Source organism: Lithobates pipiens, unplaced genomic scaffold (genome assembly GCF_037356315.1).
Source record: "Lithobates pipiens isolate NorthernLeopardFrog02 unplaced genomic scaffold, aLitPip1_a1.2 Scaffold_18, whole genome shotgun sequence".
Lineage (NCBI taxonomy): Eukaryota > Metazoa > Chordata > Amphibia > Anura > Ranidae > Lithobates > Lithobates pipiens.
In genome coordinates, this window is record NW_027507758.1 from 25,028,631 (window position 1) to 25,044,474 (window position 15,844).

General features: G+C 44.1%; 1 protein-coding gene across 1 annotated transcript in view; it reads right to left on the reverse strand.

Moving 5' to 3' along the window:
• PLCB1 (phospholipase C beta 1) overlaps positions 1-15,844 on the reverse strand; it is a 957,098-nt gene that overhangs the window by 394,007 nt on the left and 547,247 nt on the right. The window contains exons 5-6 of the mRNA XM_077485489.1: positions 13,725-13,804; positions 490-543 (exon numbers count right to left, since the gene is read on the reverse strand). Of these exons, the coding sequence (XP_077341615.1) occupies positions 490-543; positions 13,725-13,804 (134 nt within the window). The remainder of the gene's footprint in view (positions 1-489; positions 544-13,724; positions 13,805-15,844) is intronic.

Sequence of the window (15,844 nt, forward strand, 5' to 3'; positions counted from 1 at the left end):
GAAAACAAGTGCTACCCCCTCTTGCATATCAACAGCTTATAGATAAACCCGATCAGGTCATTACAAGGAAAAGAGAGTTGCACATCGATAACATCACCAATTTCAGTACGTTTATTGAGCCATACAATCCATGTGGCAAGTTCCCACACAAAGCCCATCTGATGTATTTCACCTTTATAGGCTTAGTCGTAGAGATGGAACTGTTGAGAACCCTATGACTAAGCCTATGAGGGTTAAACGCATCAGTGACGGATGGCCTTCAGGTGGAACTGGATGCATGGATTGTACAGTCAAATAAACTTACGGAGACTGGTAATGTTACCAGTGTACAACTTTCCCTTCCAGGTGGTAACTTCCCATGGAGCATGGGTGGGCTTCTGAGACCAGCACTCGATAAATGGGAGATTGTTGCAGCTTGGAGCCGTGGGCCTCCAAAGTCTCTTGTGAGTGATAAAGGAATAGAAATAAAAATGTCATGGTACAACTTACTTTTTCACAGGAATCTTTCCCTCTTGGTTGACTTGAAGTTTCAGCTTGGTGTATCTGAAACAAAAAGGAATTGAAATGTTTTCTTTAGTAAGACAATGAGTTGCTTTGTCACAACCATTATAATTCAATACCATGTTTCTTTATTTGGTTTATTATTTATTACAGGCACTTGTATAGCGCCGTCTATTTATGCAGCACTTTACATATATATTGTGCATTCACATCAATCCCTGCCCTCAAGGAGCTTACAATCTAAGGTACCGTCCTAACTCACATACACACATACTAGGGCCATATTAGACAGGAGCCAATTAGCCTACCAGCATGTCTTTGAAGTGTGGGAGGAAACGGGAGTACCCGGAGAAAACCCAAGCAGGCCCATGGAGAACATACAAACTTGCTATTCAAACTGAGGACCCTAGTGTTGCTATGTAGAAATTCTAACCACTTAACCACTGTGCTCACTCTAAAAAACTTTTAAAAACATTTATCATACCTTTTATGTACACTAGAGAGATAAATACTGATGGGCAACCAAAGCAGGATATAAGTTGAGGCCTACTACATATATGTATCCAACACTAGAAAAAAAATCACCAGCACAGCATAGGTTCGGGTATTGTAGTTTAGTGTAGGTCCTGCCATAAAACAGTCTACCTTTTCATACTGGTCAGGCTTCCAATGCTTTGGCTAAAAGTGTGTTTACAATATGGAGGACAGAATCTCCCCCACCCCACATATACACACACTCCCAAAAGGTCATCTTCTAGTGGTGCAGGGGTTAATACAGTATTCATAAAGTGTGCCAACTGTGCCCACCCATTCTGCTACCCTCTTCCATTTATAGAAGTCGTACTATCACTTATCACAATGAAAAGAGCTCTCTGAATGAAGGACTGCTTGGACCTTGAAGAAGGGGGCATACCCTGAAAGCTTGTCCAGAAAAAATGTATGTTAGTGCAAATAATAAAAGTATCACGGACAGTACTCAATTTTCTCAGTCACAATTGAACTGATACGGCTACAGTCATATTAAGTATTGTGTATCAAAACAGCATACATCATAGAAAGATGCAACATTAGAACAGATTTGGTTTCAAAATCGTATAGTATTACACAACTGAAGCAAGATGCGGTTAATGTATTAAAAAATGTGATTTTGTAATACAGAGGAACCTTGGATTACGAGCATAATCTATTCCAGGAGAATGCTTGTAATCCAAAGTACTCGCATATCAAAGCGTGTTTCCCCGTAGAAGTCAATGGAAACGAAGATAACTTGGTCTGCACTGACTTCTATTGCTTGCAATACCGCATGTGGCCAGAGGTTGGGGGGGGACACCGGAGAGCCTTGAAAATACTCGGGGACAGCTCGGCTGAACTCAAAAGAGCTTCAGAAAGGCTCAGAAACACTCAGGAACTGAGTATTTCCGAGTGTTTCCGAGTGTTTGAGTATTTTTGAACGGCTCCAAACCATGACAAGTGTCACAGGCGCCCCCGCACTTCTGGCCAAATGCGCTACTGTACACCCCATTAGCTTGAATTCTGCTTGTTTTGCGAGACAACTCTTGCAAACATGTCAGAATTAAAAATAAAATAAAAATTGCTTGTCTTTCAAAGCGCTCGCTAACTGCGTTACTCGTTAACCAAGGTTCCACTGTAAAAGGTATATAACAGGTTATACACATAAACATCTTATCTTAGAAGAACTATATAACATTCGTATTTTAAGCTATAGTAATCTGTATTTGACCAATTTCTATTAGACTGAAATTTAAATTTAGTGGCGAAATGATATAGGATGAGAAAAAAAAAAAGGGAGGGGGGGGGCACATATATAATCTATTATTTCCTTCTGTCTCCTTTCCATTATCTTTTACCCTCTCTTTCCATTCCTCTTATCATGTTATATTGCCGCTTCATAGACATTAGTAGATTTGAATTGTATCCAGTTATACCAGGTTGAAGTGAACTTTGAGATATTCTCTTGTGATATGCTGATAAGTTCCTCTATTTTCTCAATGTGATTGATTCTACAAAACCATTATTTTTTTTGAAGGAGTATTTTTTGAACGCCAGTAGTATGGTATACAATGTCTTGCGGCATTTATCATAAACATACTGTAGGTAAAGATTTGAGGTATCGTTTTCGTAGATATTTTAGTATGGTGCGAGAGGTATTGCACCAGAGTATAGCTTCAATTTTCTGATGTGAATAATTGTGTCGTGGACCATTTCCTAGAATGTATGGATCATGGGACACGACCACCAAACATGAATCATGGAGCCTTCTTCATTTTCACATCTCCAACATCTATTAGAGACCTGGGGATAGAATTTGTTTAGCAGGGTGGATGTTCTGTAGCAACGTGTAATCATTTTTAGTTGCTACATTCAGAGATTCTTTGGGGGCAGGGGCGGACTGACAACTCATGGGGCCCCCGGGCAATAGGAGATTATGGGGCCCCCAGGCAATCAGACAGGTAGGTACTGGAGAGGTGGGGCAGCTATAATCTAAGGATTTTTAGACCAAAAGGATGTCGGTAAGGGACATTTCAGAGAGAGATGTAAAAAAAAACACAGATTTTTACATACTGTCCCTGGTTTTACTGAGGCTGGCAACCCTGATGGGGGCCCCCTAGTGGCACGGGTCCCTCGGGCAGTGCCCGAGTGGCCCAATGGTCAGTCCGCCCCTGTTTGGGGGCATACATTGTTTCCCATTCTGTTGATGTCAGTTGGGTATTGAGGTCTCATTCCCATGCTTGACATGACGTACTGGTGAAATCAGTTATTTCCCCAAAGAGAGATAAATATAAGATAGAAATGGTATGTCTTTGTTTTTTGGGAGCAAAGATTTTCTAGAGTAGTGAGAGGTCTTGTCCATGTGTGAGCTGCACCATGTTTGGTCACGTAGTGTTTGATTTGTATATAGTTCCATTGTGATATGGGATTCGGGGTAATTTCTCTATTAATATTGTCTGGTGTTTTGAGTGTGTTCCCTCTAAAGAAGTGCTTAATCAGAATGTCTTTATGGGGCCAGTCTCTCAAGAGGAAGTTTTGTTCTAGTCCTGGGGGAAAATCTGGGTTGCCTTTCAGCGGAGTCAGGGGACCCAACCAAGATGTTGGATTGCTGATTTTTGAGACTTCGCAAAAGATGTCCAAAGTGGGACCTATTAGAGGGTGGGATTTATCCGCCAATGGATGATGGTTTGGATGTATCCAAGGAAGAGTTTTTAAGGGTTATGGAATTTGTATGTGTTCTGTTGAAACCCAGTCTTTAACCAGTTGGTGTATAGTCCAATCCACATTTCTTGCTACATAAGAGGCCTAGTAGTATTTCCGTAAGTCAGGAAGGGCAATACTTCCTTGCGGTTTTGTGTTTATATTTATTTTTATTTTGTATTTATTTAGTATCTTAGCCCGAGTTTTAGAATAGTTTCATAGAGCGTGACCATAGTAAGGAGGGAAGAGGGTCCAGGGGGCAGGTGGTTAGGTGGCCATTAGAAAAAAAGTTTAGCGATCTGGTCTATAGTAGCAGGGTCGAATAAGGAAAGTATTGAGTGTACCTGTGTATATGAATTATTAAAAGGATTGTAAACCTTCGTGTTTTTTCACCTTAATGCATCCTCAACATACAGGGATATACAAGGTAATACAGACATATAATCACACACATAGGTTGGACTTGATGGTCTTTTTTCAATCTTACCTACTATGTAACTATATGGCAGAGGTGTCCCACCTTGATAGTGTGTGTGTGTGTATATATATATATATATATATATATATATATATATATACCCACACATATACATATATACACACACACACACACACACATATATATATATATATATATATATATATATATATACACCAGCTCTGGATCAGGCCATATGCTCACCTCTATCTCTTGCAAACGCAGTAGTCCGACTTCTGTGTTTACAATTAAAAGCTTGTCTCCTAATGGCTCCCATAGATCTGATCTCCTGAGTGGCTGCCACTGAGTGCAGGATGGGGACAAGGGAGATGCAGGTGGAGATCCCAATACCCAAAATGAATGATCCCCCTGCAAGTGAGAGAGGCAGAGCCACCTATAGCGTGACATGTGGAAGATGGTGGAGCTTTTAAAGAGGACGTAAACCCTGATGGGTGTTACTTCCTCTTTGATTCCCTGAAAAGGTAAAGCATAATGGACTACTATGCATCCCATAGTAGTACATTATGTGTCACTTACCTGACACAGGAGCCAGCGAAGTCACCGCTGTCCACTTGTGTATGGAGCCTCCATCTTCTTGGTGGGTCTCGCTGCTCTGGCACTGTCATTCGTCAGAGCCACGATGACGTCACTCCCACGCATGCGCGCGGGACCCGCCACTCGCGTCATATCGCCGTTAACTGCGGCGCGCTCAGTGCGCCTTCACGCCGCTGTCTACGGCTCATGCGCCATAGACAGCGGTGCCTGTCTTTCGGCTAATATCTCCTAAACCGTGTAGGTTTAGGAGATATTTCTTGGACCTACAGGTAAGCCTTAATCTAGGCTTACCTGTAGGTCAAAGTGGTTTGTAAGGGTTTACAACCACTTTAAGGAAGAAAGGAGAAGATGGAGACAGTGGAAGGGGGGTTGCATGCTGAGTTGAAGACTGAACGTGAGGAGGATAGGGGATGCAGAGGCAACCAGCTGTGGAAGAAGGCTTAACTCTGCACTCTGTGTAACCCCCCCACCCCCCCCCCCCCTGAAACTCTGCACTCTGTACATATTGCACTCCTGGTATTTATTGCTCCTTCCACAGTTAGTGAAAACTGACCATACTCACTATTTGATGCAGTTTGAAGGGTTTGCTTGGGATGGGGGAGGGTTTTTTGAGAAGTCGTGGTTGAGTTCCTGCACCTATTTTCTGAGAAAAAAAGCCCAATGTGTATGTGTTTATATATATATATATATATATATATATATATATATATATATATATATATATATATATATATATATATATATAAACTTTATTTACAATTTTTGGTGTATGTTTATGTCTCATCTGACCATTTGACAATTGGAAAGTACCATTCCCATGCATGGAAGCCAATATCACTGCATGTTTCCTGTGAATAAATATTTGGCACCAGGAGATTGGTCCTTTACACAAAGACCGCTCTTCCTGACAAGCCACAAATTGCTGATCATGACTACGAGCAGACAAGGTGAGAGCGGTACATTCAGGGGTGAGCATCCTGGGGGACGAGCGTCTCCAGCAGATGATTGTCTGTGTAATTATAGTAGGCATTTCTGCTGTAGATTGCAGGGCTGGTAATGGGACAGGCTCTCTATTCTTGTTTAATCTCTACTTGATGTATAGCTTGTGGCTTCAGAATCCCAATCCCCTCCTACGTCATCCGCACATCTACACATTCTGGCATTGATTCAGCTGATATTGGCACAACATGCGAAATTTAAAAAAAAGAATGTTGAATATAATGCAAATATTTACATTCATCTTGTATATAATGTGAGTGGGAAAATTAACTGCGATCAGGTTTCACGGCAGAAGGTTGTGTAAACAATGCCGATAGGGATCCCTTTGAACATATTCTTGGTTTTCTATATTGTTTCCATTTTGATTAGAGTCATTTATCATAGTCTTCAAGGCCACTAAGCACAGATTATGAATTTGTTTATATAAAGAGATTTGACAAAACGTTCATTAACCTATTAGAATGTTGAAATGTTACAATTGAGCTCATTTCGGAGGCATAGCCTGACCACCTAGTATCCATCACTTTCAAGCGGCATTTACCTTCGAAAGATAGCTGGCCTACAACAAAAATCTGAATTTTCTGAATGATTTTAAGGTCTCATGCACATGGGGCGTTTAGCCACGATCAATAGTTACATAGTTAGTAAGGTTTAATAAAGACACTAGTCCATCCAGTTCAACCTGTGTATTTGGTGTATGTGTGTTCATGTTTATAATCATTTCCCATATACCCACCAACTGTCACCACCAATTGTGAAAGAGAGTTCCACATCCTCACCAACTTGACAGTGAAAAACCCCCTACACAGCTTAATACTAAACCGCTTCTCCTCCAATCTCATTGTGTGGCTCCGTGTCTTCTTATGCCGTGTACACACGAGGGAATTGTCCGGCGTACTTAGTCCGGCAAACAATCCGGCGGATAGTCTGGCGGACTTTCTACCGAACGGACTTGGCCACACACAGAAAGTCCGGCGTTTGCTAGCGCGATGACGTACAGCACGTACGACGGGACTAGAAAAAGGAAGTTCAATAGCCAGTAGCCAATAGCTTCCTTTTTCGTACTTGCTTCTGAGCATGCGTCATTCTTAGTCCACCGGACTAGCATACTGACGTACTTATTATCCGCTGAAACCCAAGTCCGGCGGAAAGATTGGACTGCAAAAATACTTTCTAAGTCCGCCGGACTTTACGCTGGAAAAGTCAGCTGAAGCCCACACACGATCGAATTGTCCGCTGAAATTTCGGCGGACTAAGTACGCCGGACAATTTGATCATGTGTACGCGGCATCACACTCCCTGAGACTGAATAGTTTCCTACCTATGCTTGGATCACCAATGAAGTATTTGTATATCGCTATTATATCTTCTATCAGGCATCTCTTCTCCAGGGATAATACGTTTATGGCTTGTAGTTGGTTCCTCATAATTGAGGTCCTCCAGCCCCCTTATTCATTTTGTTGCCCTTCTCTGGACTCTCTCCAGTTCTAGCACATCCTTTTTCTGAGGATTGGTGAACAGAATTGGACAGCATACTCCACATGCGGTCGAACCAGAGTTTTATAAAGTAATAGGATCCCAGTATTTTAGTGCGGGTGGAAGCCACAGGTGCACCAGAAGCTCGTAAAACTCTATGAGAGGCTGAAAGGTGCTGTGGCTGAACAGGGCTGTACTCACCTATCGGTGAGGCTACTCGCCCTGTGTGTGGGGCATATCTTTCGACCGGTGTACGCTAACCAATGCCCGGGACCAGACGGGGACCTTATTTATGTGATAGTCAAACATTATGGCGGTACCCTGGCTTAGAGATGAGTCCTACACTGTGTTATAGTTATTTACACAAAGTCCTTCTGTAAGAGTATTTTCCCATGTCACTACACACCTTACTTGTAGATGCTGCATTTAGGAGAGACACTGCTGAGTCCATGCCCTCTCCATCAGTCCAGCTTACCTCTGCCCCTTCTCTCTCAGTGAGAGAATGGGTTCCTGTCAAGCACCTAGCATGGACCTCATGTGGGCACTCACTTAGCTCCTTTTGCTCCCTCTTACCATGTGGCTAAGCTATGGTTCTCAGTAACGCGTGTTCAGTCTCGATACCTTCAGGGAGGCCAGATCACTGACCCCCTCCCTACTGGAGGACCACCATGCCAGGTACCCTGGCTGCTTTGCTCCTTTCACTAGTTCTGGTTACCCATAGCAAATGTATTCCTCCTCCACTTGCCCTTTTGTAGTGGTCTTACTTCATACCCCACATGCTTTACTGACCATGTGCTTTCATACACCAGAGACCATTATGCACTCCCCTTTGAATTACTTCAGACCAGGCTTAGAACATTTTAACAACTTTTACTGTAACTTCTCATGGCAGAACAGACAATGAGCACCACAAAGTCCCAGACCCTACACTGACTAAGGGCGGTCACTGCCCAGGCATACCTTTACAAGTTTTAGTCCATAGCTGGCACTCTCCAATTACGAGTAGTGTCCACTGGAACACCAGTATTTCATGCTGATTACATGATGGTTCTTGGGTTCCCGAAGTTCCATGTACTGGTGTGTTACCTTGTTCTCAAGCTCCACCGGACTCAGAAGGCCCCCTGAACCAGACCTTCTCCCTATTTATCTATCACACTGGGTGGAAGGCCGGCCTAAGACTAAAAGCCTGGGAACTGAGGTACTAAAAGTTAACCCTTCTCCAGCCTGGGAGAGCCAACTACCTTGCTATTGCAGTACACTGTAGGCAACCTGCTTACACACTCATAAGCAGTGGTGGCTGATAGGTTCTTCCTTTGGGGGGTTGGTACTGAAACAGCACCCCCCCCAAGTGGGTGGTCTGGCCGGAACATACCTGCTCGTGTGGCGGGGCTGTGGTGTCCTCTTCTGAAGTGTGGGCAGCGGCTTTGGGTGGCTCCAGTTTCCGCTCCTCCAGCTTCCTCTGCCGTGTGTCTCCTCATCTGCCAAATCACTAGGAATCCAAAAGGATCGCCTGAAGCTTTGGCCAATCAGGGAACAGATCTCACAGACCTGCCTCCTGATTGGTGGGGAGGAACTTTAGTGTGATAATAGCAAAAATGTATTTGCTATGGTCACACAACTGTTTGGGCAATGCTCTGTGCTCCGAGCCCACCCGTTTTTGAAGCCTATTAGAGCCTCTGGCTTTAATCAGGTGCTTCAAAAAAACACCCACTCCGCATTGGAATCCATGGTCCGGTGCCATTGATATGTAGATCAGGGGGCCAGACGCATGGATAGGAGAGGCGGTGCCCATGCGCCCTCTATGGACGGGTCGCCAATGCCCATAAGGTTATCTTTTTGGATAATCTTAAAAGTATTGATGTTGATGTAGGTCAGTGATTGCCAGGGGCATTGCTAGGTCTACAAAAGATCTGGGGCTAGAGCCCATAGCAGTGTAGTAAAGAAACTCATACACTTGGGTGGGCATACACATGTATATACAGTAATATATGTGTGCGTGTGAGAATATATCCCCAGAGAGACCCCCCCTTACATAAGGGTCCTCAGAGAGCCTCCTCATTACATCAGGGTCCCCAGAGAGCCCCCCACTTACATCAGGGTTCCCAAAGAGCCCCCCACTTACATCAGGGTCCCCAGAGAGCCCCCCACTTACATCAGGGTTCCCAGAGAGCCTCCCCCTTGCATCAGGGTCCCCAGAGAGTCCCCCACTTACATCAGGGTCCCCAAAGAGCCTCCCCTTCCCTTTGGGACCTCTGCAGAGACTTGGGGCTATGGGCCCCAGATTCGGGGCTGTAGCCCCAAAAGCCACCCCCTAGCGACGCCACTGGTGATGGTGAAGCTTGACACCCTAGATGTTTTGGAACTACATTTCCCATGATGCTCAACTACACTGGAGAGTGCATGAGCATCATGGGAAATGTAATTCCAAACCATCTGGGGTGCCAAGGTTCGCCATCACTGATGAAGGTCATCTCGTTTTCAGGCAGACAGCTTCTACAGCCCAGAGGATCCCCTTGGTTTCCTTGGTTTGTGGCGCAATATAACAAAGATGGAAATTGGAGCACCACACTATTGCTAAGAGATCAAATGTATACAACTGTATTCCAAAAAAAAGTCAGAGGACTATTCTTTGGATTGTCCCTCTGTTTTTTATTGGAATAAAGTTAGGTATCTGAACCTCCTAACATTGGTGTGGTGCTTCCATTTCCATTTTTGGATGGCCACGATGGCTACTTGACAGTGAAAGGGAAGTGCAGGAAATTGGATTTAATTAGCTGAAAGCTGAGCAAGCTCTGTGCTCTGCTGATGGTAAGAAGCACTGAGCATCAATAAAAGATGCCATCATGCTGTGTAAATTGAAATAGCCGAGTCTCAACGGTGAACTGTGTCATGAATGTTATATCAAAAAACCTTTATCATTTCGAAGCTGTTTACAACAGACCTATATACTGAAGAAGTATAACATATAGCAATGACATACAACGCTGTATACCCTAAACCACATGTTCATTTGTACACTCCTTTAACCCTTTAACCACCCTCTCTAGTGCTTTACAATTTATTTTTTCAACTTTTTTTTTGTTGTTTAGTTCACTTTTAGAGTGGAAGTTAATTCATATTTTTTTTTTTTAATTAACCACTCGGCCCCTGAAAGATTTACCCCCCCCCCCCCCCCTTCATGGCAGGCCATTTTTTGCAATACGGCACTGCGTTATTTTAAAATTGATGTCCTTTTTTAAAATTTTAAAATTATTTTAAAATTGATGTCCTTTTTTTTCCCACAAATAGAGCTTTTTCTTTTTTTGGTATTTGATCACCTCTGCGGTTTACATTTTTTGCACTGTAAACAAAAAAAGGTCAACAATTTAAAAAATATATATATATATATTTTTTTTTACTTTGTGCTATAAAACATATCCAATAAACAAATGTAAAAAATTCTAATTGCTTCATCAATTTAGGCCAATATGTATTCTGCTACATATTTTGTAAAAAAAAATCCCAATAAGCGTATATTGATTGGTTTGCACAAAAGTTATAGAGTCTACAAACTATGGGATATTTTTTTTTTACTAGTAATGGAGGTGATCAGCGACTTATAACGGGACTGCAATGTTGCGGCAGACAATTCAGAGACTAACCGACACTTTTTGGGGACCAGTGACACTAAAATTAATCAGTGCTAAACAAATATACACTGTCACCGTACTAATGACATTGCTGGGAAGGGGTTAACATCAGGGGTGAGCAAACGTTTACATGTGTTCCTAGCTGGTGTTTTCTTTCTGTGGGGGAGGTGCTTGTACTAGGGGAGGCAGAGATCCGTGTCCCTGCTTTGCAGGAACACAGAATCCATGCCTTCTGTACTGACAGAACGACGGTCTGTTTTGTTTACATAGGCAGATCGCCATTCTACCTCTGTACCGAAGCATCGGCGGGTGCTGGCGGACATAGAGTCCACGGTACCCGTCCCTCAGCTCCAGCTGTGTATAATCACGGGGGCATTTGTGCACGTCCCGAAACAGGAAGTGCAGGATCATGTACTACGTATGTGACCCTGCACAGCAGAGCCACCTTGCCACCATATATGCAAGTTATACGGTCAGCAAGCGGTCAAAAGTCAGCAGCTACAAATACTATTAGGAAACAGACACTCACCAGCCCAGGAGGCAAGCTCTGTCTTCACTGGGGCTGGTTTTTCGCCGGTCTTTGGATCCATGGCTCCGCCATAGTGGATATGGGAAGTCGGCTGCGACTTCCTGCTTTTTCACAATTGGCTCCCCACTGCGCATGTCAGAAGCTTACGTAATTCTCACCTAGGTGAGTTTTGCTGAAATGGGAGCAGGTAACTGTCAAAAAAGGGTACCCTCTACCAGAAAGAAAAAATTGATATCTCCTGATTAATTTTATTTTCTTTTATTATGAAAGTAGAACTGGCTCTAAATAGTAAAAAAATATATATTTTTAAATTTAGCTGTATATTTCTTGTTACTACCATAACCTACCACCAAAGAACAACCAAAATAAATGTTCCTGCTCCTGAAGATCACAGTGATAAAACAAATGTGTATGTTAGTTGTATGCAGCTGTACCACAGCCACGAAATAATAGTGCGCATTTCGCTTTTTGTTTTCCTAACTAAAACAAACTGACCCTGACCTTTGACCCAAACACTAACCCTGACACTGAAATAAATCAAACCTTGAGCTAGCTATTTTTTTCTTTATTTTTTATTACTATTATTATTTTTTTTACACACACTTTTTTTCCTCTCTGCAAGGATTGAGAAAGATAAATTGTATATTTCCTCAAGATTTAAAGAGAGAAAAACACAGCGGCAGGCTTCATGGTGACTGATTACCGTGGTAGCCAACCAGAGGCTACCACAGCAATCATGTGACCGGGAATCGGGATTATGACTTAGGGTCCTTTCACACGGGATGGAGCCGTGATGATCCGCCCCGTGAATATCCGCTTCCGATCCGTTGATCCCCGGCTGAGCCGGCGGATAACAGGGCGGTCCCGGCACACTGTGCAGGAACCACCCTGTCAGATCTCCGCTCTCCCCTATGGGGGGATCTGATGAACACGGACCGTCTGTCCGTGTTCATCCGATCCGCTCTGCAGACGAATAGAAAAATAGGATTTTCCTCTGTCTGCAGGATTGGATCATAGCAGGGACGGATGATGTCGGGTGTCAGCGAATGTTCATCCGCTGACACCCGCTATCCCATAGGGATGCATGTATGTCCGTATTTTATCTGAAAACGGGTGGATGAAATACAGACATACTGTCCGCATGTGTGAAAGGGGCCTAAGAGAACCTTGATTTGTGAAACGCGTTAACCTTGCCACGCCTGGATAGAGGTCTCATGATGTCTTATGATGAATCTTGATGGATTTTTATCTTCAATAAAGTAATCATCACTGCTTCATACCTGGGAGTACAGTCAACATTTCTTGAACCATTGGCTCTTACCAAGGCTGTGGACTGGACCTGCACCACAAGGTTGAAGGAAGCAATCATTCCCACCTGGAGCAGCACAGCTCTGTCTTTGAATAAGTGACCGGAAATCGGGAGTTAGGGGTCCTGATCATTAGTATGGGACCCAGGACTCTTGGTAAGACCCCGGTCTCTTTGCTGAGGGTGCGCTATGCAGCACGCTTCCAGCACAAAGACAGATACACATATATGCGGCCCCACAGAAAAAAAAGCCCAGTCCAGTGAGGCCGGATATGTTATGGCGTGAAGGGGTTAAACCTGCTCCCACTCCCATTTTAAATCCTATCCTAACTACCCTGTAAAGGAACATACTTATACTTACCTATGGCCAGGGTGTTTCAGTCTGGTCACATGGTTGGCTCCCAGCTCTGGCTTCAGTGTAGAGGAGGAACAATGGATGCCCCATAGTAAGCCTAATGGTGATGTCACCAACCAGGCTCTGCAGCCATCGTTGGCAACCTCTCTACCCTGAAGCAGCCAGTGGATCACATGAAAAGACCGGAGTGCCCTTAAATTAGGTAAGCATAAGCATCTTCCTTCTACAGTATACAGTAGTTAGTAGAGGCCTTAGAATGAAGATGAGAGCAGGTGTAAGCTTAGATTTCCACTTTAACTACTGGAGTCCCATCTAAAGAATATTTTTCCCTCACTGGCCTGAGTAAGCACCTAGGTTAGGAAAACACAGATTGATGTATGCAGGGGCTTGGAGGGCTATACAATAAGTGCTAAATGGGCTGCATGTCGGCCCCAGGCCTCAGGTTGGGCACCAGGAATACAGAGTATAAATTGTAAAGGTTTAGAACATTGGACACCACCCTGTCTTCTTCCCTTCTAAATCTGTCCGTACTCTCAGACACTTCCAGGAGGAAAAGCCATGTTTATAGCAGCGACATCTTACTTCAGCATAAACAATAGAGGTTAAAAAGTCTAACAAAAGAAAAAGGAAATTAGCTTGGAAAGGAGCTGCAACCTCGCTAGCAGTAAATATTGAAAGCTACTTACGCTTTTTCCAGAAATGCGTCTCGGGACATGTTCTGTGCCAGCAGGTTTGTTGCCAGACTAAAAATCTCATCTGTCCACTCCTAAGTAGAGATAAAATAAACATGCTTTAGCTAAAGTAGGAAAGCCATAAGATGTTTAGTTTCATCGTTTCTCGTAGCCTACCAAATATTTTTATGTTGCATGGAAAAGAGTAAACACTGGGGTAAACACCATCCTTTGGTGCAGCACTTACCTTAGAACACTCAACAAAAACAAAAGTAAGTATACGTGGTCGACACCTGATTTGAATGATTGTAAGGCGTTGCTGTTCTGAACGTACTGTGATTTCAGGACAGCCATGAGGAGGATGTACAAGCTGAGACAAAAAACAGCATTACAATAGTCTGCTGGATACAGTTGAGATTGAACCCTAATGCCGCGTACACACGATCGGAATGCTTGTCGCAAAAACCTCTGATGATTTTCCCAACGGAATTGCGATGGAATTCGGCTCAAGCTGTCTTGCCTACACACGGCCACACCAAATTCCGATCGTTTATAAACGCGGTGACTTACAACACGTACGACGGGACTAGAAAAAGGAAGTTCAATAGCCAGTAGCCAATAGCTTCTGTCTCATAATTGAATCTGAGCATGCGTGATTTTTGGCGTGTCGGAATTGCATACACACGATCGGAATTTCCGATAGAAAGTTTTTCCATCGGGAAAATTAAGAACATGCTATCAATTTTTGGCTGGCGGAAATTCGGACAGCTAAATTCAGATGGAGCGTACACACGGTCGCATTTTCCAATGAAAAGCTCTCATCGGTCTTTTTCTGGCCGGATTTCCGATCGTGTGTACGCGGCATAAGAGCCCTGGTCTTCAAGAAATGTGGCTATGCATGAGTGTAGCCAAATATGAGTACCGTATATACTCGAGTATAAGCCGAGATTTTCAGCCTCTTTTTTGAGGCTGAAAGTGCCCCCCTCGGCTTATACTCGAGTCATCGCTGTCTGCCCGCTCGATCAGCGTGTCGAGCAGACAGACAGCGGCCATTCTATAATTCAAAAGCCGCGCCTCCGGCTCCGCCTTCGCCTGTGATAGGCGGAACACTGAATTTCCCAGCAGCCTGTGTTCCGCCTATCACGGACATCGTATCATCCTCGTACTACGGACGAGGATGATACGATGTCCGTGATAGGCGGAACACAGGCTGCTGGGAAATTCAGTGTTCCGCCTATCACAGGCGAAGGCGGAGGCGCGGCTTTTGAATTTTACAATGGCCGCCGAGGCGCCGACGAAGAGGGCACGGGACGGAGGCAAGGCAAGGCACGGCACGGGACGGGACGGAGGCAAGGCAAGGCACGACACGGGACGGAGGCAAGGCACGGGACGGAGGCTCGGGACAAAGGCTCGGGACACAGGTAGGCTGGACACACACACACACACACACACACACACACAGGGATGGATGGATGGATGGATACACACACACACAGGGATGGATGGATGGATGGAGACACACACACACAGGGATGGATGGATGGAGACACACACACACAGGGATGGATGGATGGATGGAGACACACACACACAGGGATGGATGGATGGATGGACACACACACACACAGGGATGGATGGACGGACACACAGGGATGGACGGACACACAGGGATGGACGGACACACACACAGGGATGGACAGGCATGTCTCACCCTCGGCTTATACACGAGTCAATAAGTTTGCCAGTTTTTTTGGGGGTAAATTGGGGGCCTCGGCTTATATTCGGGTCGGCCTATACTCGAGTATATACGGTAGTCTATTTGTTGAGCATCCTGATTCAGATACAAGTGTGATTAGATTTTCAGTTCCGCTGTTTGATGTCCAAGTGGTCAAGGATTTGGTGGAAAGTCAAGAATGCACCTTACAATGGCCAGTTGGCAGTTTATAGGCATAAAACAATATCCGTTTTTTTTATGGCTAAAGACAGAGAAATAACTTTATCAAAACTACAGAATATTCACTAGTTGGCTTCTCTTCAAATGTGTGTTGAATGCCCTAAAGACACATACTTGTCTTGCAAACATGAGATTCTTGTTTTAGTTTAGATGATCTGCATCGGCATTGCGTGTTCTCCAG